The following is a 22,344-nucleotide window of genomic DNA, read 5'->3' as shown; positions in this document are numbered from 1 at the left end:
TAGGGTAAAGTTAAATAATTAATAATTAATTAAAAACAATGACTAGTGTTTAATTATTGCGCACGGAAGTGCTATAGGATGTACCCTGGATCAGAGGTGGAAGGGGCTTGGAATGAAATTCATTTATGGAAAGCCTGAAAATAATGACAGGTAAAATGAACGTTTATTGCCTTCGAAATATTAATTAAAACACTTGTGAACATAATAAAATATGACGAGTGCTGCTGTCTGATGTCTATTTAGTTCCACTCTTGATAAATTTTAAACATTGGTTCTGAGTCCACTACGAAATTCATAGTAATCAAAGGATGAGTTAACTATACACGCGCCTAGCATACGCATGCAGTCGATAAGGTTTACACAGAGGAGAAAAGAAACGAACAAAAACTGTTCCCTCGATTTCCGTATGGGGAATGAACATGTAAAGTTACCGTTGAAAGACACGCAAGGAAGTTCAAAACATGAGCTAAGAAATACAATTCATTTAAATGCACAGTGTAAGATGAATATTACTGGAGCTACAGCACCAAAGGCTCTTACACCAGAACACGGCCATATGGAGGTAAGAAAACGAAAGTAAGTGACGAACAAAGCGGAATTTCATAGTTACCGGATTAGAATCGTACAAAATTTATATTAAAGGTAGCAAGATGTGGAAGTTGGAGCCTCTTAAACATCGACACTAACACGTGATGGTAATTAACAAAGCAAGTACCGAACAGTGGAAGGAACAGAACAAAACGGAATGAAAAATCAGTGGCAAAATCACAACGATATCATATAGTGCACACACATTAGCGGTAAGAAAAATGAGAAGCTGATTGAAATGAATCGTTACCTATTCCATACACCTCCAGGTGTTCAGGTGACTAGTTGAACCAAACAACAGCATAAGAAATCTCCTAAATTTCGACGTGTTCATCATTCGCGATATTAAAATAAAAGTCACATGACTTAATAGACTATAAGGCTTTATAGCCTTATAGTCTATTAAGTCATGTGACTTACGATTTCATTTAGGCTGTAAACTTGCACAGAGTCGACAATTAATGAACCTACCGAGGAGAAGCTCTTAAGAGCAACCTATTTCACCAAGCTCGAAGCGAACTGTGACGAGTTCCTCTCACAAACCAGAGTTTATTGTTCCTTCCGAAGTGACCAGAGAGGAGGTCTACTTTATTGTGCCAACCAAGACAAAAGGTATCTTAGCTGCACGCACACACACACACACACACACACACACACACACACACACACACACACACACATTTATTCGTTTTATTATTTCAGAGAGGAATAAAAAGGACAGGTGGAGTGGAATATGGCACATGTGTATGTGACTGAGAAAAGTACGTAGCGAACCTTAGTGGACTTCCAAGAAGTGCGTCTGAATTAGAAGATTAGCAGAAAAGTATAGTATAAAATACGAAAAATATGTAAACTGTGGCTGATATGAGCGCTCTCAGGCGCTCACTCTTTTTATACCGGAGCAAATTTAAATTGAGTTGCCACAGATAATGAGATGAGGCTACTTTAAATAAAATAACAAGAAGAGGCTCACATAGAGACCCTTCAGTGCTAAATGCAATTTACAGTGTGTGCAGTGGTACGACCTTACACGTTTGTTGTAGTCAGTCGACGTAAAGCGCTGACAGTGAGTACAAGTAATTTATTAACAGCCAGGTCGTACGACCACGAAATTGTTTAAGGCTGTTTGTAGAACAAGGTCCGAATATAACTGGTTCGCGTAAGTTCTTGCCGTTTTTTACTGCGGGCGGAAAATTTGAGAAGTACGTTTTATCTTGACGTTAAAGATCCAGTGTATTAATGTCAGATTTTCCCCACCTTTCAGCGGTCTTCGTAATCCTGTTCGCTATGCCGACTACAGACAAACTTCACCTCTGTGTAGCTCAGGGACGCGGAATAAACCAATTCGTTCAGAAATCGTATTCAAAATCACTGCTCTAACATTTTACATGCGCCTCGAAGAATGGCTGAACAAAGAGTATTCAACATACGATAAATGGGTAAACTTTTTATGCTACTCACTTTTTTTTACGACACCGATCTGGCAAGTAGCTTCGTGTTTCTCGATCAAAGATCGATATATGTTGTATAAAAATGGTTGTATGTAACTGTGAATGTTCCACATCTCCTCCTAAATCACTAGGTCTATTTCAACCAAACTTTATACACGTATCCCTTACTGTCAGGCAACAATCGCTATGGGGGTAAAAACCACCTACGTAACACAGTTCAGGAGGTATGACATCGTAAAAAACGAGATGCGTGAAAAACTCTTGCATTGTGCACGACGTTTAAATGTATTAATTCTTTGCTACTAATTTTATTTGCAACACTTTTGCAGTCATATCCACATATGCTGCTGAATGTACCTACAAAATTATATCGTTGTATGACACACATATCTGGAGATATAATTCAAATAATAAGATTCGTGCAAGAATCTAAATAAGCTCCAATCTTTTTCGGGTAAGATTTTGTATTATCCTCAGTTCATTCCCTAGTCCAGTCACATCATTCGGCCTCTTAATTGGCTTTGTCAAAAGGGCATTAAGATTTGAATAGTGGCATATAGGTGGACAGATAAATAATGGAAATAATTTTAAGAAAATTAACTGGAAATAATAAATGAAAGGAATTGGAAGATACACATTTCCTGGGTGAACTTTAACTGGTACTAATATCAACCGACCATAAATATCAGTATATTTAAGATAAATACTCATCATTTCTGTACTTCTTCACATTAATTCCATTGTGTGTAATCCTGACTATAACAATGTCAGTACAGGATTGTTCCTCTGCTGATCGCACAAATTCCTCTTGTCTGCTCCAAACCTCCAGATTCAGGATTCTCGGAGCAGGCAAAATGATAAACAGACAGGTGTGGTCAATGTGCATGTATGAATAAAACTTTACTTTCCTAACAACGTTTCCTAACACTTCTAATGTATGCTTGTAATACACATTTTTAAACAATACCGTTATGACGGATCTCATCATATGTCCGCCCGCTACCACTTATAGAAACAAACAGGTGAAGATACAGAAATTAGTCAACTGAAGTGCGTATCTCTTCTCTTTTTTGTAACAGAACACTATCTCTGCCACAAAGCAACTCGTTCAATTACCTTTGTCTTTGGGTATATATAGCTTACATGTAAAATAGGAAAAGAACGAAGAAATAAAAAATAGTGATTCATCGTAATTGCCCCCCACTGTACAGTGACATCACGTGGAGGTGCACAGTGTCTGAGTTTATTTCCCTTTCTGGAGGGCTAATGAGCCTGGTTGGTATGGCCGTAGCCATTATTTTCAGCCGACGGAGTTATCCTGTGTGTTTATCAATTTATATAGGCATGTCAGCTTTTTCAACACACTCACACATACATAAATTTTCTCTCCTGACAAAGTGCTTGCCGTAACCGCATAGTTCATTGTTGTCAGTCAGCACCTGGACAGTGTTTATCTTGCGAAGCGTGCGCGCACATCTCAAAATCCGTTATCATCCCAGCTCACGCTCACATGTCTAGTACAAGGCCATGGTGTCCATGTCGTGCATTTACAGCAGCTTTCACTGCACAAATTTGTGAAGCTCATGTTCAGCGACGTGAGCCTTTGTGAAAACTTCGATGTGATGACTACTGGTTTCCATATCAGCGGCCTGACGAATTTATTTCACCTAGTCGCTCTCACTTATTCAGTAGGGACACAAGCCATACATCTGACATTCGTTCTCAAGGTAAGTTTCTTGATGCTTTTACGATGTTGTCAAGCATAGAACATTCACGTTTTTATATGGCATTGGTGAGCACAGAAAAGTCATGTTTTTACAATGTGTTCGAGCACAGAAAATTCATGTTCCACGAAGTATTGCCATCTTTAGTTAATCACACGCACTCCCATGCGTTTCACACTTTGCAGCCAGGTTTTGTATGTTTTTGCACTTTGTTTTTGAGCATCTTTCATACAGTTGCATTACATAAGGTTTCTGTAGTGTCCTTTCCACATATTATGCACATAAAAAAATACAAATACAATTACAAAATACACTTATCCTATACATTTGCTAACTGCCATTATCATCACTTGTATACATTATAGTCTGTAACATATTCTCTTCCCTTTATATATGGCCAAACTTTCAGGAAACATTCCTCACACACAAAGAAAGAAAATATGTTATGTGGACATGTGTCCGGAAACGCTTACTTTCCATGTTAGAGCTCATTTTATTACTTCTCTTCAAATCACATTAATCATGGAATGGAAACACACAGCAACAGAACGTACCAGCGTGACTTCAAACACTTTGTTACAGGAAATGTTCAAAATGTCCTCCGTTAGCGAGGATACATGCATCCCCCCTCCGTCGCATGGAATCCCTGATGCGCTGATCCAGCCCTGGAGAGTGGCGTATTGTATCACAGCCGTCCACAATACGAGCACGAAGAGTCTCTACATTTGGTACCGGGGTTGCGTAGACAAGAGCTTTCAAATGCCCCCATAAATCAAAGTCAAGAGGGTTGAGATCAGGAGAGCGTGGAGCCCATGGAATTGGTCCGCCTCTACCAATCCATCGGTCACCGAATCTGTTGTTGAGAAGCGTACGAACACTTCGACTGAAATGTGCAGGAGCTCCATCGTGCATGAACCACATGTTGTGTCGTTCTTGTAAAGACACATGTTCTAGCAGCACAGGTAGAGTATCCCGTATGAAATCATGATAACGTGCTCCATTGAGCGTAGGTGGACGAAACTAAAATGAGCTCTAACATGGAAATTAAGCGTTTCCGGACACATGTCCACATAACATCTTTTCTTCATTTGTGTGTGAGGAATGTTTCCTGAAAGTTTGGCCGTACCTTATATATATATATATATATATATATATATATATATATATATATATATATATATATATATGTGTGTATATTCATTGCTCGTGGTTTTGTTTTAGTACATTTTGTTAAATTACAATTTCGTTATATTATTCGATTCCAATTAGATGAATACACATATTACTCATGTTTGGTTATACATTCTTCATATAACATTCATACAATAATAGATTGTGTTTTCCTTTATGACATAAATTGACATACATTTCATTTCAATTTACAATGACTTCTTGCCTGAGCATCCTTATCAACTCCAAAGAATTGAAGAAGAAAACAATACTTGCCACAATAGATACTACTTGCCCCTCAGATAACTACGCATGGCCTCGCCTCTCTAGCATTTTTCAGGAAGGATCTACACACTACAGGGTTGATGAAATTCCACGGAGAGTCATTTATGTGCTCCGTTACATCTCGTTAATAGATTTAACTGTGGTCCCAAGAGCAAAATAGGTTGTTGTCTACAAACACAATTCAAAGCTGACAATAGCAATCATATCAAATACCTATTCAGTGTCTAAAAGTGCAACTCAGTATATACTTGTTATGTTCATCATACAAAGGATAACTATTTCATATGCTGAGGTATCATCAATACGACAAGTTACATACAATGAACGTAAAACAGTGTTCACATAAGTAACAAACGCGCATAAAAATTTCAGTGTAAGCCAAGTGTTTGATGCTTTCATGGGTAGTGGATGCTCACAGTAGTTAGTTTTTGACCCCTTAGTTCAGCATCGTGATACGTGACGAACTGCAACTGTTTTCTTCTTCACACACTTTCACACTGTCACATTCATACGTATCATAAACTTAAAACTGTATTTATCTTGCGGCGTGGTCCTTTCTTATTGTTATTTGGTACCTATCATTCTCCAAGCATTTATCTTTCTTCACTTTAGGACGTGTCGATGCATTGTTCCCTGGAAGAAAAAACTTAATACTAACTCAAAAATAAGGAGGGGTCCAAAAAAATGTATCCACTGTTTAAAAGTCCATAACTGGCAAACTAATTGACAGAGATGTCTCATCTTTGGTAGTGTAATAGTTTGTAGTTCCGGAAATCGCCACACAAGCGTTGTATTGCGTTGTTTTATTTTGTCAGATGACAGTTGCCAGATAGTCAGTGTTTCGTTCTTAGTTGCATCTAGTTCCTCGAGTAAACATGGCTGGCGCAAGTCTTACATTCGATGAGCTTCAGAAGCTTCAGACATCCATTTTACCTGCCATCCGAGACTTGTATGGAGACGGAAGAGTTTCCCTTCAACAAGACTACCAAAATCGTGTTAGGACATACCTCGACGAAAATCTGTCAGGAAGCTGGATAGGCCGTAGAGGTAACCTAACATCTGTCGTCTTTTACCTGTAGGGAACGCTAAAGGACGTCGCTTATCGACAAAAGCCACGCACATTGGATGAACTTCGAGAATCCATCGTACATTCATGTGCAAATATCCAACTGAACACGTTGCAGTCAGTAGTTCGTGCTGCAGTTCGGCGGCATCGTTTGTGTGTGGATGTTAATGGTGACCATTTCGAACACCTACAGTAATATCTTTCAGATGGACTTTAAGCTACACTTTCACCAAAAATGAGACAACTCCGTCAATTAGTTTGCAAGTTATGGACTTTTAAACATTGGATACATTTTTTGGACCCCTCTGTATATCTTCATAGATAAGTGTGTAGTGGTTCGATATCTACTAATACCTTTTTTTTACATTCAGGCATGTATTCATTCACTTAAGTGTGGAGTCGTGCTATCACAAAACTTATTTACTGTCATGTGTGCATCTCTGCTTACACTACGTGATCAAAAGTATCCGAACACCCTCAAAAATATACGTCTTTCGTATTGTACTGCCACCTACTGCCAGGTACTGCATATCAGCGACTTCAGTAGTCATTAGACATCGTGAGAGAGCAGAATGGGGCACTCCGTGGAACTCACAGACTTCGAACGTGGACAGGTGATTGAGTGCCACTTGTGTCATACGTCTGTACTCGAGACTTCCAGACTCATAAACATGCGTAGGTCCACTGCTTCTGATGTGATAGTGAAGTGGAAACGTGAAGGGACGCGTAAAGCACAAACCGACCTTGTTTATTGACTGACAGAGACCACCAATAGTTGAAGAGGTTGTAACGTGTAATAGGCAGACATCTATCCACACCATTACACAGGAATTCCAAATTGCATCAGGCTGGAGGTGAGAAAACTTGCATTTCATGGTTGAGCGGCTGCTCATAATACACACGCCGGTAAATGCCAAATGACGCCTCACTTGGTGTAAGGAGCGTAAACATTGGACGGCTGAACAGTGGATGGAAAAACGTTGTGTGGAGTGACGAATCACAACGTGGCGATCGGAAGACAGGATGTGGGTATGGCAAATGCCCGGTGAACGTCATCTGCCAGCGTATGTAGTGCCAACACTAAAGTTCGGAGGCGGTGTTGTTATGGTGTGGTCGTTGTTTTCATGGAGGGATCTTGCACTCCTTGTTGTTTTGCATGGCACTATCACAGCATAGCTCTACATTGAAGTTTTCAGCACCTTCTTGCTTCCTACTGTAGAAGAGCAATTCGGGGATGGCGAATGCATCTTTCAGTATGACCTGTTCATAATGCACGGCCTGTGGCGGAGTGGTCACACGACAATAACACCCCTGTAGTGGACTGGCCTGTACAGAGTACTGACAAGAATCCTACAGAACGCCTTCGGGAGGTTTCGAAAGCTCATTTCGTGCCAGGCCTCACCGACCAACATCGATATCTCTCCTCAGTGCAGCATCCATGAAGAATGAGCTGTCATTCCCCAATAAACCTGCCAGCACCTAATAGGTAGCTGTAGCACAGATTCTCTCTTGATTTTCTAAGTCCCAGTTTATGCAATAGGCTTTACAAATGCTAGTGCAGGCTGCATCTCATCAGGTTTGTTTGTTTTGGGCACTCCAGCACTCACAGCTCTGCCTGTCTGGCGCACACGAGCTTGCCATTTATTCACTAGTTTGCTCCCCAATGCGCATGTGCTGCGTTGCTCTGATACACTAATGTTACGGTGAGTTGCGTATTGCATTGCACACTACCTTGTGTTTCACAAATTCGTTTATTTGTTTACAATTGAGCTACATGCACGGCAAAGGGTTGTAATTAAGATATTGTCGTCTCTAGACACATAAAATTCTCCCTTGTTACAACCACTCATCTTATCGTTTACACACTGATATATAAGAAAAAATATAAACAAAAATTTTCCTTATCAACTAACAACATAAATTCTGCAATGTGACTTTCCAGCATCCTAAATCTAATATACAGGGTGATTCAAAAAGAATACCACAACTTTAAAAATGTGTATTTAATGAAAGAAACATAATATAACCTTCTGTTATACATCATTACAAAGAGTATTTAAAAAGGTTTTTTTTTCACTCAAAAACAAGTTCAGAGATGTTCAATATGACCCCCTCCAGATACTCGAGCAATATCAACCCGATACTCCAACTCGTTCCACACTCTCTGTAGCATATCAGGCGTAACAGTTTGGATAGCTGCTGTTATTTCTCGTTTCAAATCATCATTGGTGGCTGGGAGAGGTGGCCGAAACACCATATCCTTAACGTACCCCCATAAGAAAAAATCGAAGGGGGTAAGATCAGGGCTTCTTGGAGGCCAGTGATGAAGTGCTCTGTCACGGGCTGCCTGGCGGCCGATCCATCGCCTCGGGTAGTTGACGTTCAGGTAGTTACGGACAGATAAGTGCCAATGTGGTGGCGCTCCATCCTGCTGAAATATGAATTGTTGTGCTTCTTGTTAGAGCTGAGGGAACAGCCAATTCTCTAACATCTCCAGATACTGTAGTCCAGTTACAGTAGCACCTTCGAAGAAAAAGGGACCAAAACCTTTATTGGCTGAAATGGCACAGAAAACGTTCACCGTAGGCGAGTCACGTTCATACTGAGTTGTTTCCCGCGGATTCTCAGTGCCCCATATACAGACACTGTGACGATTGACTTTCCCGTTAGTGTGGAAAATTCCTTCATCACTAAACACAATCTTTGAAATGAAAGATTCATCTGTTTCCATTTGAGCAAGGATAAAATCACAGAAATCGATTCTTTTAATCTTATCAGCTGCAGACAGTGCTTGAACCAATTTCAGACGATAAGGTTTCATAACTAACCTTTTTCGTAGGACTCTCCATACAGTTTATTGGGGAATCTGCAGCTCTCTGCTAGCTCTGCGAGTCGATTTTCCTGGGCTGCGAACAAATGCTTGCTGGATGCGTGCTACATTTTTATCACTCGTTCTCGGCCGTCCAGAACTTTTCCCTTTGCACAAACACCCATTCTCTGTAAACTGTTTATACCAACGTTTAATACACCACCTATCAGGAGGTTTAACACCGTACTTCGTTCGAAATGCACGCTGAACAACTGTCGTCGATTCACTTCTGCCGTATTCAATAACACAAAAAGCTTTCTGTTGAGCGGTCGCGCCGGCCGTGGTGGCCGAGCGGTTCTAGGCGCTTCAGTCCGGAACCGCGTGACTGCTACGGTCGCAGGTTCGAATCCTGCCTCGGGCATGGATGTCGGTGATGTCCTTAGGTTAGTTAGGTTTAAGTAGTTCTATGTTCTAGGGGACTGATGACCTCAGAAGTTAAGTCCCATAGTGATTAGAGCCATTTTTGAGCCATTTGAGCGGTCGCCATCTTAGCATCAACTGACGCTGACACCTAGTCAACAGCGCCTCAAGCGAACAAATGCACAACTAAATGAAACTTTATAGCTCCCTTAATTCCCTGACAGATAGTGCTTAGCTCTGCCTTTTGTCATTGCAGAGTTTTAAATTCCTAAAGTTGTGGTATTCTTTTTGAATCACCCTGTATATATATATATATGTAACTTAGGGGTTTTACAGCCCATCTTCAATACATAAACATTCTCAGGTCTTTGTGTGGGTAAATGCCATTGTATCTACCTGTGTTCTTGTGTGACAATCTGTATGCCCCCAGGTAGCACATTTTAACAATTATGTATGGTCCAGTGTATAGTAATTGCAACTTATGATTCAGTTTTCCAATTTTTGTAAATTTGCGATGTGTTCTGAGTAACACCTTTTGTCCTATATAAAATTGTGTTGTACGTTTCATCTTTATGACATAAATTCCTTTCCTATATTTAGGCCAGGTTTCAAAGTTGATTACTGCTTGTCGTATTTTATCATCCAATGATAATTCAAGTATCGGTTTTTTGGGCAAAGATTTTTTCTTCTCATCTACTTGTTTGTAATTGAATATCAGCTCATTTGGTGTAAGTCAAGTTGATGTATGGGGCAGGTTCTTAACAATTTGTAAGAAGGGAGTGACATATTCAATCCACTTGGTATGTTTATGAGGTATATAGGTATTCACAAACCTGCTGAATTCCTTAAACACTTTGCTATGGAGGATGCTTTGGGATGAAATTTGGTTGGAATCTACAAATTCTTTCCATTTACATCTGACAAAATATGAGGCATATCTATTAACAAGCCTTCTGGTTTTCCTACTCTTACAAAATAATCCTCTTTGATTTCTCTTATAATTGAACTGGCTGTAAATGTTCTGTGCCGCAAACAGTTTCATGTATTTGATGAAAAAACCATACAGACCTATTATATATTTTACTCCCCTTTTACGTCTGGGATAGGGTCCAGCCACATCTAACCACACTTTTTCTAGGGGTGTTTTAGCCACAATGGGATGTAGTTCTGTCTGTTTGAAGATGTGAGAATGTTTTGCTTCTGGAGACAATACACTTTCTTACCATCTGTAGTACTCTTCTTCTAAGTTTGGGGAAATAATGAGATTTATCTATTTTGTCAGCGCATTTTACAGTGCCATAATGCTCCAAGTATTGTGTGTATATAAGATAAAATCATCCACATATTCCTCTGGCAAACATATGCACCATTGTTCTTGTTCAGTATGGTTACTATGGAACAGAACACCTTTGTGAATAGCGAATAACCTTTTCAACTTTTCACCACTGTTTTTTGTAAGTTTCACTCTCATGTTACTCTATCTTTTGTCTTCATGCTGTAATTGCTCCATGTATGGTCAGAGATAGAGTATGGTCGGAGATATATTATGGTCAGAGTGTTTTGTCTTCCATCAACATAGCTCTTAGTTCACCTTCCTGCTCTGAAATATCTTTGAATTCCTCTAAGCCTTGTGGTAATCGAGGAAGAGCATAAGCTATTATGTTTTGGTTTCCTTTTATGTATACTACTTCAAAATTGAATTCTTGAAGATACATACACCATCTAGCTATCCAAAAGTGTAGCAATTTACAAGTTAACAAAACTTATAGGGGCTGATGGTCACGGTATACTTTTGTGTGTTTGCTCCAAAGGAAATGTTCAAAATTTTTACAGGACCAAATTACAGCCACACCCTGCAACTCCATAACAGAATATGAACGTTCAGCTTCAAATAAGGTGCAGCTGGCAAAGCTAATTACTTTAGGGATAAGATTTCCCTCTTCTTCTACCATTTGAAAAGGGCATGCACCCAGACCTTGAGAAGGCGCATCGATACATAAACAAAAATCCTTCTTCATGTCTGGTTGAGATAATACATTAGTATTTAATAAGGCTTGCTTGATGTTCTCGAAATCAGTCAGACACTGTTCATTCCATAACCAAGGTTTCTATTTCCGGAGAAGGTTGAGTAAAGCATCAATGTTCGTAAGTTGGATAGGGATGAATTTCCTGGAAAATGCGGCTAGGGCTAAGTATGCCTTTAATTGCCTCTTGTTTTGAGGAACACGGCAGTTCCTAATGGCTTCAAGTCTTTTAGGATCTGGCAGTATGCCTTTCAAAGAGATTGTGTCTCCTAAAAATTTTACCTTTTCTTGTCCGAAATTAGATTTCTTGAGATTAGTTGTTACTCCATATTCGGAAAAGCGGCTCAATACTTGTTCAATTAATCTTAAATGTTCTACCCAAGTGGGTGTAGTGACTAAAAAGTCATCCACGTACACTGGTGCATCATTCAAAAGTTCGGGCCCTAGCACTTTGTCCAGTGCAGAAACAAATACACCTGCACTTACATTTAATCCATGCGGTAATACCTGAAATTTGAAGCTCTTGCCCCCACATACAAAAGCGGTATACTTCCGACATTCTTCATGTACCTTTATTTGCCAACATGAAGGCAGGAGGTCGATTATAGTAAGAAATTTAGCATCATGGGATTTCATAAGCTATTCCTCTAAATTGTCAGGATGTGTTTGGACTGGAATAATAATCCTGTTAATGTTACGTGTGTCGAAGACCAACTGAACCTTGCTATCTGGCTTACTCACCGCCAAAACAGGACTACAATAAGGGGAAAATGATGGTTGTGTTATGCCTCAGTCAAGCATCCTGTTAATCTCTTTTCTTACTGCTTCCCTCTCGGTCCATGGTACAGGGTATGAAGTAGAACAAAAAATTCATGAGGATTTTATGCACAAAATCCTTAATGATACCTCGTCTTTTTTTCAAATACATGTATATAAGCAGTTTCTTAAGTTCCGCTTGTTGTTCTTCAGACCACACTTTGATTCATCTACCTTTGTGCTTTTTGTGTTGACGTTTACTTCTTCTGCTGTCGACTGTTCGTTATTGTATATGTTGACAAACATAACTAAGGGATTTACCAACTGAACCTCAAAATTGCGAGTAACTTCAGTTTTATGTCTATTAGTACTTCCCCTGATTAGATCTATTACAAATAATTGGTTATTTACAATTAAATGACATTGGCACTTTCCTATACCAATTTGTACTTGGTATTCCTAAATGTATCCATACTTATTAAACAATCAGCTATTAATTTCTCCTCTATCAAAAAATTGCATCATACAGAAAACTGTCCTAATTCTATGGGAATTAAGGCTTGTATTTTGATTCCTTTCAATTTCTGACCAGTGGCAGTTTGTACCTTGCAATTTTGCACTGTCAGTATGAATATACGCCCACGTTTCTTCAGTTCTTGAAAGAAAACCTGTGATATCAAATTAGTTGTAGCGCAATGGGTACATCAAGATCAAATATTTCGGCTTTAATAGTAGCTTGTACCTTGCTCTCTGTCAAGTTTTTATGTGTAACCTCATTACTTTGATACATATCATCTTTCACATCACTACCTTGATCGTATCTGATAAAGCAAGTGTTGATGAAGCTCATGCCCCCACTCTTCTCCAAGGTCTCAGAATGGGGGCCCATTATGACTGGTTCAAGTTTTCCGGCGTCGCAGTGGCATCAGTCTCTGGCTCAGGCATAACCTCCACTCTATGGACTTTTGGTGTTTGATTACGCCAATTAGTATCCTGTGATGCTCTCGACTCAAATTTTCTTTGCCCTTGCACGTTATTCGACAAGAGTGCATTACTTTGTGGCTGAATCCCACTGTCCGTGGATTATTCAGCTGCCTGGTACTGTTTTGTGTTTGCCAATCAATCAGCTGATTATTGCTGGTAGCTTGTGTCTGCACATATTGTACAGACTGGCTATACAATGCTTGCCCATTTTAGTTGTTATTGTTGAATTTTTGCCCATTTCTTTTATATCCGCATTTGAATTTACAGCATTCTCCATTGCCATTGTGATTACCATTACCGTTACCATAGGTATCTGTCGGGTAATGTTGCCATCCGTGTTGTACTAAGAATCCGTCGTTCACTTGTTGGTCCGTAAATATCTGTGGTAATATCTGCGTATTAACAGGCTTGGATTGTACAGGTGTGTCCTTGTACATTAAATCTATTGGGCCCAGTACAGATACAAAGTATTTGGTTCCATGATCTGGAATGGTAATGAGTTTTTCCTTAATGTGAGCAGGAAGATGACTCTTCAAAATTTTCAGCACGTCTACTTGAGATACAGGGCTCATCCAGTATCTGATTTTATTCAAATATTTTTCAAAATAGCCCCTTAAGCTCCATGTTTGCTATTGAATGGAACTGGGTTGAATACTTCATGTCTGAGCCTCTCTTGTATGGCCTCAGGCCAATGTTCATCCAGAAAGGTTCTCTCAGACTGTTGGTAGTAGTGGGAATGTTCCACCATATCCACAGCCCGTAGCAGAACATCACCCTGTGGGTATCCAACAACAAATCTAATTTTCTGGGCTTCGGTCCAGGAACGAGGTAAAACATTTAAAAATACTCTGATAAAGACTACGGGGTTTGTTCTTTTCCCTTCAGAGTAAATACCGGAAATTGTCGGTGCCTAAGTAATCACTCGTCTGCAAGTAATGCTGACAAACACACTGCTCTGTCACTGACAGGCGTGCTTGTGTTCACTTGTGGTGTAGCGCATGGCAATTGTGCTTGCTCGACAGACACAGCTGCCGGCAAGTGTTGTTGCATTCTGCAACCTTCATAATTTCCCTTCGATAGGCTAGCCACATATTGTGGGTAACCAGTGAAAGTACCTAACTTCTCTAAAAGCATGGGTTTGTTTTCTGTCAAATCTTGTTTTTGAATGTCAGTAGTTTTAGCAATACTGCCTCGTATCCTCTCCTCTGCTTCCTTTAAACCTTGACCTATTTTAGCTAGAAGTTGATTTTGTTTCTCTTTTAGAGCTTCTGCTATTGTATCTACATAAATTTTGCACTCTAACGCTACCTCTTCAGCAAGAGTGCTGTCCTTATACAGCATCCCGGCTTCAGCTTCTTCAGTTATTTCCTTTACATCTGCACATATCTTATCTCTCTGTTTTTTGCCTAATTCTGACTCTAAACGTAACTAGTCTACTCTTAGACTTAACTTTTGTACTTCTGCAGGTAAGTTTTTGCATACATCGTGCAGCTCGTTGACTGCATTCGTCACATTTTTTTACCGACGCATCCACTTGGGATTGCGTCTCCTGAATGTGAGAATATGCTTCAATAAAGTTTTGTAACTCACCTGCAAGTTGTTTTTGTTTATCGTCTATGGATGATATTTTTTCCGTTAATGTATTTATATTTTCGGGATATGTCGGTAATTATTTCTTGTTTTAGTTGTTTACCAAGCTCTGTCGCAGTGGTTAGCATACTGGACTCGCATTCGGAAGGACGACGGTTCAACCCGCGTCCGGCCTTCCTGATTTAGGTTTCCCTTTACATCCTAAATCGATTTAGGTTCTTTTGGAAGGGCACGGCCGACTTCCTTCCCCATCCTTCCCAAACCCATTGGCACCGATGACCTCGCTGTTTCGTCCCCTCCCCCAAATCAACCAACCAATCAACCTAGCTCTGTCAACTTCCCGGATAGTTCGTCGGATAATTCAGTGCATATAGTTTCCTCACCTCACTGAACTGTTGACTTATACTATTCTTGAAATCATTAAATGCTTGATTTTGCTGTGTAAGCTGTTGTTCTACATTTTCCTGAAGTTTTGTGAACTGTTGTGTAAACTGTTGTCCTATATTTTCCGGATGTTTTGTGAACTGCTCTTTAAACTGTTGTGTTATTAGTCGCATGAGTTGTGTCAAATTGTGTGTCTCACTAGTACTTACATTGATTTTACGAACTGTTTCCTGTTCTTTCATTCACGAGGTCATGAGCAAATAATCAAAGGAATTCTCACTGTCGCATGTTTGAGTTTCACTATTTGGAAAATTGTTTCCAGGTGAGACCTGAGAAATTGTCTCATCGAGCATCACAAAAGTGACATCATGTTTAGTTATATTACTAGTGTCATCATTTTTTGATAGTGGGACGCCAGCTTCCTTGTTTTGGTTGCCGTCGGCCAGTTCACCAGTTGGCGTGTTACCTTCAACTGTTGCCAAGCTCAGATTTCCGACATCTTGGCATACTGCATTTTCTAATGCATTTTCAATAATGACCATTTCCCCTGAGTCCACTGTGAAAAGTTTATAACAAAATAATGAACAAAATTTTTCAAACATGAAATTTTGTCTGTATCAGTACTTTTCAATTAAAGTAGATATTTCTGTGTATTCACTAATAAACCTGATTATAGCCTGACACAGTCTTATGGAATTCAATGACTTATCTTGCACCTTAATAATGACTTTATACAAATTGTCATGTTTTCTTTAGAAACGCACTTTCCATAAAGGATATTATTTGGAAGGATAAGAGATTATCTACTGCCAGAGAGATGGCACCAAGTGAAGCCACATAAGCATATATCATAGCAGCTTCCTACCTTTACTGCTGAAATCAGTACTCCTGACGCATCTCATTTGTAGGCAGAATTTAATTTTAATTTGCTACTTCAGTGTTTTTCTTAGTCCCCATCTCATGAACATGTAACAAGTACAACAAAAGTTTCATTTGATTCTGGTAAAAATAAAAATGAATCATTTATCTCAAAAAAACTTTTTTTCGACAATTGAAAAGTTTGTTCATATTTTGCTCGTCGCTGTCCTTTAATCGGTCACCATTGAACAGTGGCATGTAGATAGGCGGATAAATAAGTAAATAAATAATCGCTGGCTGAATAATTTAAAAAATTAATTCAAAAGAATAACTGAAAAATATTGGATGGTACACATATCCTGGGTGAACTTTAACTGGTACTAATATCAACAGACCTTCAATGTCAATACATTTAAGATCAATATTCATTATTTAAGTTACGTATTTCTTCACATTAATTCCACTGTGTGTAGTCCTGATTATAACAATGCCAATGCAGGATTGCTCCTCCACTGCTTGCGATAGTTCCTATTGTCTGCTCCGAAACTCCGGTTGCAGGATTCTCGGTGCAGGCGAAATTATGAACAGACACGTGCGGTTGATGTGAATGTATGAATAAAACTTTACTTTCATAATAACTTTTTCTAACACTTCTAATGTACGCTTGAAATACACCTGTGTAAACAATACTAGTATGACGGATCTCATCATACGTCTACCCACTACCACTTATAGAAACAAACAGGTGAAGATACAGAAATTAATCAATTGAAGAGCGTATCTCTTCTCTTTTTTATATCAAAACATTATCTCTGCCACAAAGCAACATGTTAATTTACCTTTGGCTTTATGTATATATAGCTTACATGTATAAAAGGAAAAGAATGAAGAAAGAAAAAATAATATGATTCATCATTGATTGTCTGGTCTGCAAATTGTCAATGGGCTTTTCAACCTTTTCTAAGTCGCTATTATTATGACATTCGTTACCCACTCCACAGCCCAGCACGTCAATGGTGATGCCTATTGTGGCATCTCGTGGGCCCTCATCTGGAGTTCGATCGGCAGGAGGCTCTTGTGTTTTCATTACATGATCCCTTGCAGCAAACCGCGTCAGACTTTGAAGTCATGTGAAGTCACAAGTGCCATGGCTGCTGACCTGCTTTTGCAGTATATCATTCCCACGCCCAAGTTGAGTTGGCTGGAGCACGTCTTTTTCAGTGTGTTTCAGGCATGGCATACAGTTTCCTCCAACGTGATTGGATTGTTGCCGATGGGATTCTCATACTTACCATGAAGGTGCATGCTGTTGTGGGGTCAGTTCCCAGTGTTTCATTCTCGCATATTCCAGTTGCCATGTATGTCACACTGAGGTATGTGTCATATGAAGACATTGACACAAAGTCACTCTTACTGGTCGATGATCGAGCATGACATTGAAAATCAGAGGCCTTCTTGTAGAGCTTTTGCACAAAACCAGGCTGCACTGCCATGATGAGTCCCAGAGTACCATTCGGACAGGGGGCATGTCGATTTCGCTGGCCCTGTTTTGGGCTGCGTGTTGTTTGTTGGTGGTTAAACCATTGTCAAGTTTCTTGTACATAGCCAAGCTTTCCTCCATGTTGATGACTGCCAAGGTGTCTGTCTGCTTAGTTGGGTGGTGACATGCTTGCCTCACATGCACTATGCACTGGGCCCGGATTCGATTCCCGAATGGGTTGGAGAATATGTCCACTCGTGGACTGCGTGTTGTGTTGTCCTCATCATCATTTCATCCTCATCATCGGCCACAAGTCGCCCAATATGGTGCTGACTGAAATAAGACTTGCACTTGGTGACCGAACCTTAATGGGACATCCCGGCAACAATGCCATACAGTCATTTCATTTTTACTGCCAAGGTTCATGAACTGTTGGTTATTTTTGCCACTGAGGTATCTTCCAGGACCGTGGTATCTGACAACGGTCAGCAATTAGTGTATTGAGAGTTTCAGGACTTTTGCATTTGGTATCCAGGATCTGACTGCCACTCTGTTTCACCCAGCTTCTAATCTGGGAGTGGAGTGCTTCATGGGTACATTTTAGAGCCAAATGATGAAGTCCTTGTCTGTCACTTCCCATGACAATGCATTATCGAGTTTTCTGCCTACATACTGGGCAATACCAGTCATTGGATGCCATCCATGGGAACATTTACATGGGTGCCAGCAGTTCAGTCTCCTGGATTTGCTGCATCCTGAGCCACATGCCACAGCTCTTCATGGACTGCTTCAGTGTCCTCCCAGGGCTACAGTTTCCTCCCAGTCTGTTAACTACATCTACATCTACATTTATACTACGCAAGCCACCCAACGGTGTGTGGCGGAGGGCACTTTACGTGCCACTGTCATTACCTCCCTTTCCTGTTCCAGTCGCGTATGGTTCGCGGGAAGAGCGACTGTCTGAAAGCCTCCGTGCGCGCTCTAATCTCTCTAATTTTACATTCGTGATCTCCTCTCGAAACCTGGCGAGCAAGCTACACCGCGATGCAGAGCGCCTCTCTTGCAGAGTCTGCCACTTGAGTTTATTAAACATCTCCGTAACGCTATCACGGTTACCAAATAACCTTGTGACGAAACGCGCCGCTCTTCTTTGGATCTTCTCTATCTCCTCCGTCAGCCCGATCTGGTACGGATCCCACATTGTTGAGCAATACTCAAGTGTAGGTCGAACGAGTGTTTTGTAAGCCACCTCCTTTGTTGATGGACTACATTTTCTAAGGATTCTCCCAATGAATCTTAACCTGGCACCCGCCTTACCGACAATTAACTTTATATGATCATTCCACTTCAAATCGTTCCGCACGCATACTCCCAGATATTTTACAGAAGTAACTGCTACCAGTGTTTGTTCCGCTATCATATAATCATACAATAAAGGATCCTTCTTTCTATGTATTCGCAATACATTACATTTGTCTATGTTAAGGGTCAGTTGCCACTCCCTGCACCAAGTGCCCATCCGCTGCAGATCTTCCTGCATTTCGCTACAGTTTTCTAATGCTGCAACTTCTCTGTATACTACAGCATCATCCGCGAAAAGCCGCATGGAACTTCCGACACTATCTACTAGGTCATTTATACAGGGTGTTACAAAAAGGTGCGGCCAAACTTTCAGGAAACATTCCTCACACACAAAGAAAGAAAATATGTTATGTGGACATGTGTCCGGAAACGCTTACTTTCCATGTTAGAGCTCATTTTATTACTTCTCTTCAAATCACATTAATCATGGAATGGAAACACACAGCAACAGAACGTACCAGCGTGACTTCAAACACTTTGTTACAGGAAATGTTCAAAATGTCCTCCGTTAGCAAGGATACATGCATCCACCCTCCGTCGCATGGAATCCCTGATGCGCTGATGCAGCCCTGGAGAATGGCGTATTGTATCACAGCCGTCCACAATACGAGCACGAAGAGTCTCTACATTTGGTACGGGGGTTGCGTAGACAAGAGCTTTCAAATGCCCCCATAAATGAAAGTCAAGAGGGTTGAGGTCAGGAGAGCGTGGAGGCCGTGGAATTGGTCCACCTCTACCAATCAATCGGTCACCGAATCTATTGTTGACAAGCGTACCAACACTTCGACTGAAATGTGCAGGAGCTCCATCGTGCATGAACCACATGTTGTGTCGTACTTGTAAAGACACATGTTGTAAAGGCACATGTTCTACCAGCACAGGTAGAGTATCCCGTATGAAATCATGATAACGTACTCCATTGAGCGTAGCTGGAAGAACATGGGGCCCAATCAAGACATCACCAACAATGCCTGCCCAAACGTTCACAGAAAATCTGTGTTGATGACGTGATTGCACAATTGCGTGCGGATTCTCGTCAGCCCATACATGTTGATTGTGAAAATTTACAGTTTGATCACGTTGGAATGAAGCCTCAGCCGTAAAGAGAACATTTGCACTGAAATGAGGATTGACACATTGTTGGATGAACCATTCGCAGAAGTGTACCCGTGGAGGCCAATCAGCTGCTGATAGTGCCTGCACACGCTGTACATGGTACGGAAACAACTGGTTCTCCCGTAGCACTCTCCATACAGTGACGTGGTCAACGTTACCTTGTACAGCAGCAACTTCTCTGACGCTGACATTAGGGTTATCGTCAACTGCACAAATTATTGCCTCGTCCATTGCAGGTGTCCTCGTCGTTCCAGGTCTTCCCCAGTCGCGAGTCATAGGCTGGAATGTTCCGTGCTCCCTAAGACGCAGATCAACTGCTTCGAACGTCTTCCTGTCGGGACACCTTCGTTCTGGAAATCTGTCTCGATACAAACGTAGCGCGCCACGGCTATTGCCCCGTGCTAATCCATACATCAAATGGGCATCTGCCAAAACCGCATTTGTAAACATTGCACTGACTGCAAAACTACGTTCGTGATGAACACTAACCTGTTGATGCTACGTACTGATGTACTTGATTCTAGTACTGTAGAGCAATGAGTCGCGTGTCAACACAAGCACCGAAGTCAACATTATCTTCCTTCAATTGGGCCAACTGGCGGTGAATCGAGGAAGTGCAGTACATACTGACCAAACTAAAATGAGCTCTAACATGGAAATTAAGCGTTTTCGGACACATGTCCACACAACATCTTTTCTTTCTTTGTGTGTGAGGAATGTTTCCTGAAAGTTTGGCCGTACCTTTTTGTAACACCCTGTATATATTGTGAAAAGCAATGGTCCCATAACACGCCCCTGTGGCACGCCAGACGTTACTTTAACGTCTGTAGACGTCTCTCCATTGATAACAACATGCTGTGTTCTGTTTGCTAAAAACTCTTCAATCCAGCCACACAGCTGGTCTGATATTCCGTAGGCCCTTACTTTGTTTATCAGGCGACAGTGCGGAACTGTATCGAACGCCTTCCGGAAGTCAAGGAAAATAGCATCTACCTGGGAGCCTGTATCTAATATTTTCTGGGTCTCATGAACAAATAAAGCGAGTTGGGTCTCACACGATCGCTGTTTCCGGAATCCATGTTGATTCCTACAGAGTAGATTCTGGGTTTCCAAAAACGACATGATACTCGAGCAAAAAACATGTTCTAAAATTCTACAACAGATCGGCGTCAGAGATATAGGTATATAGTTTTGCGCATCTGCTCGACGACCCTTCTTGAAGATTGGGACTACCTGTGCTCTTTTCCAATCATTTGGAACCATCCGTTCCTCTAGAGACTTGCGGTACACGGCTGTCAGAAAGGGGGCAAGTTCTTTCGCGTACTCTGTGTAGAAACGAATTGGTATCCCGTCAGGTCCAGTGGACTTTCCTCTGTTGAGTGATTCCAGTTGCTTTTCTATTCCTTGGACACTTATTTCGATGTCAGCCATTTTTTCGTTTGTGCGAGAATTTAGAGAAGGAACTGCAGTGCGGTCTTCCTCTGTGAAACAGCTTTGGAAAAAGGTGTTCAGTATTTCAGCTTTACGCGTGTCATCCTCTGTTTCAATGCCATCATCATCCCGGAGTGTCTGGATATGCTGTTTCGAGCCACTTACTGATTTAACGTAAGACCAGAACTTCCTAGGATTTTCTGTTAAGTCGGTACATAGAATTTTACTTTCGAATTCACTGAACGCTTCACGCATACCCCTCCTTACGCTAACTTTGACATCGTTAACTGGTGGCTGGGGTAGCTACCGGGTGTTGTGGTGGGCCACAGAGGTTGGCAGTTGTTGTGGTTGCGATTGTTGGTAAAGAGTAGCTGACCCACGATGCAAGTCAGCTGCGCCCACACCTTGTTGAGACATCAGCGCCATGGTCTGTTGGGCTGTGTGGTGGCAGACTGGGTCATAACATTGTTCCGGGTGAGGGTTCCCACTTGCCGTGGTGTGTTCCCCCAGTGTCACCTCCTCTATGCATTCTCTTTTCCTCCCCTTGCCCACAGCAGTGGTTCCAAGTGAATCTCGCATCTGCGCCTGCCAATATGGAACTCATGTATTTTCATCCACCCTACTCCTCCTCCTCCTCTTCTGCCTCCTTCCCTCTCACCAATGGAGGTGACATCACCTCCACTGTCATCAGTCGACCCTCCTAGCCACAGCCTACATGCTGTTCTACAGCATTGACGTTGCCTCCTTTGGTGGTTGGTCCACTGCCAGGTTCTCCAGGGCCACTCTGGTTCTGGAGGTTACATCCCAAGCATTTTCATTTTTGGCCCTATGTGGTCTTTTCAGGGG

The 22,344-nt window shown here is 41.1% G+C and overlaps 1 protein-coding gene across 1 annotated transcript in view; it reads right to left on the bottom strand.

Annotated features, from left to right (window-relative positions):
- LOC126474641 (organic cation transporter 1-like) overlaps positions 1-17,602 on the bottom strand; it is a 128,229-nt gene extending 110,627 nt beyond the window's left edge. Inside the window, exon 1 of the mRNA XM_050102120.1 lies at positions 17,402-17,602. Coding sequence (XP_049958077.1) covers positions 17,402-17,602 — 201 coding nt within the window. The remainder of the gene's footprint in view (positions 1-17,401) is intronic.
- Between the last annotated feature and the right edge of the window lie 4,742 nt (positions 17,603-22,344).

The sequence above is a fragment of the Schistocerca serialis genome, chromosome 4 (assembly GCF_023864345.2).
Source record: "Schistocerca serialis cubense isolate TAMUIC-IGC-003099 chromosome 4, iqSchSeri2.2, whole genome shotgun sequence".
Lineage (NCBI taxonomy): Eukaryota > Metazoa > Arthropoda > Insecta > Orthoptera > Acrididae > Schistocerca > Schistocerca serialis.
The sequence above is the reverse complement of the archived record's forward strand: the minus strand, read 5'-3'. Positions and strand labels throughout refer to the sequence as shown.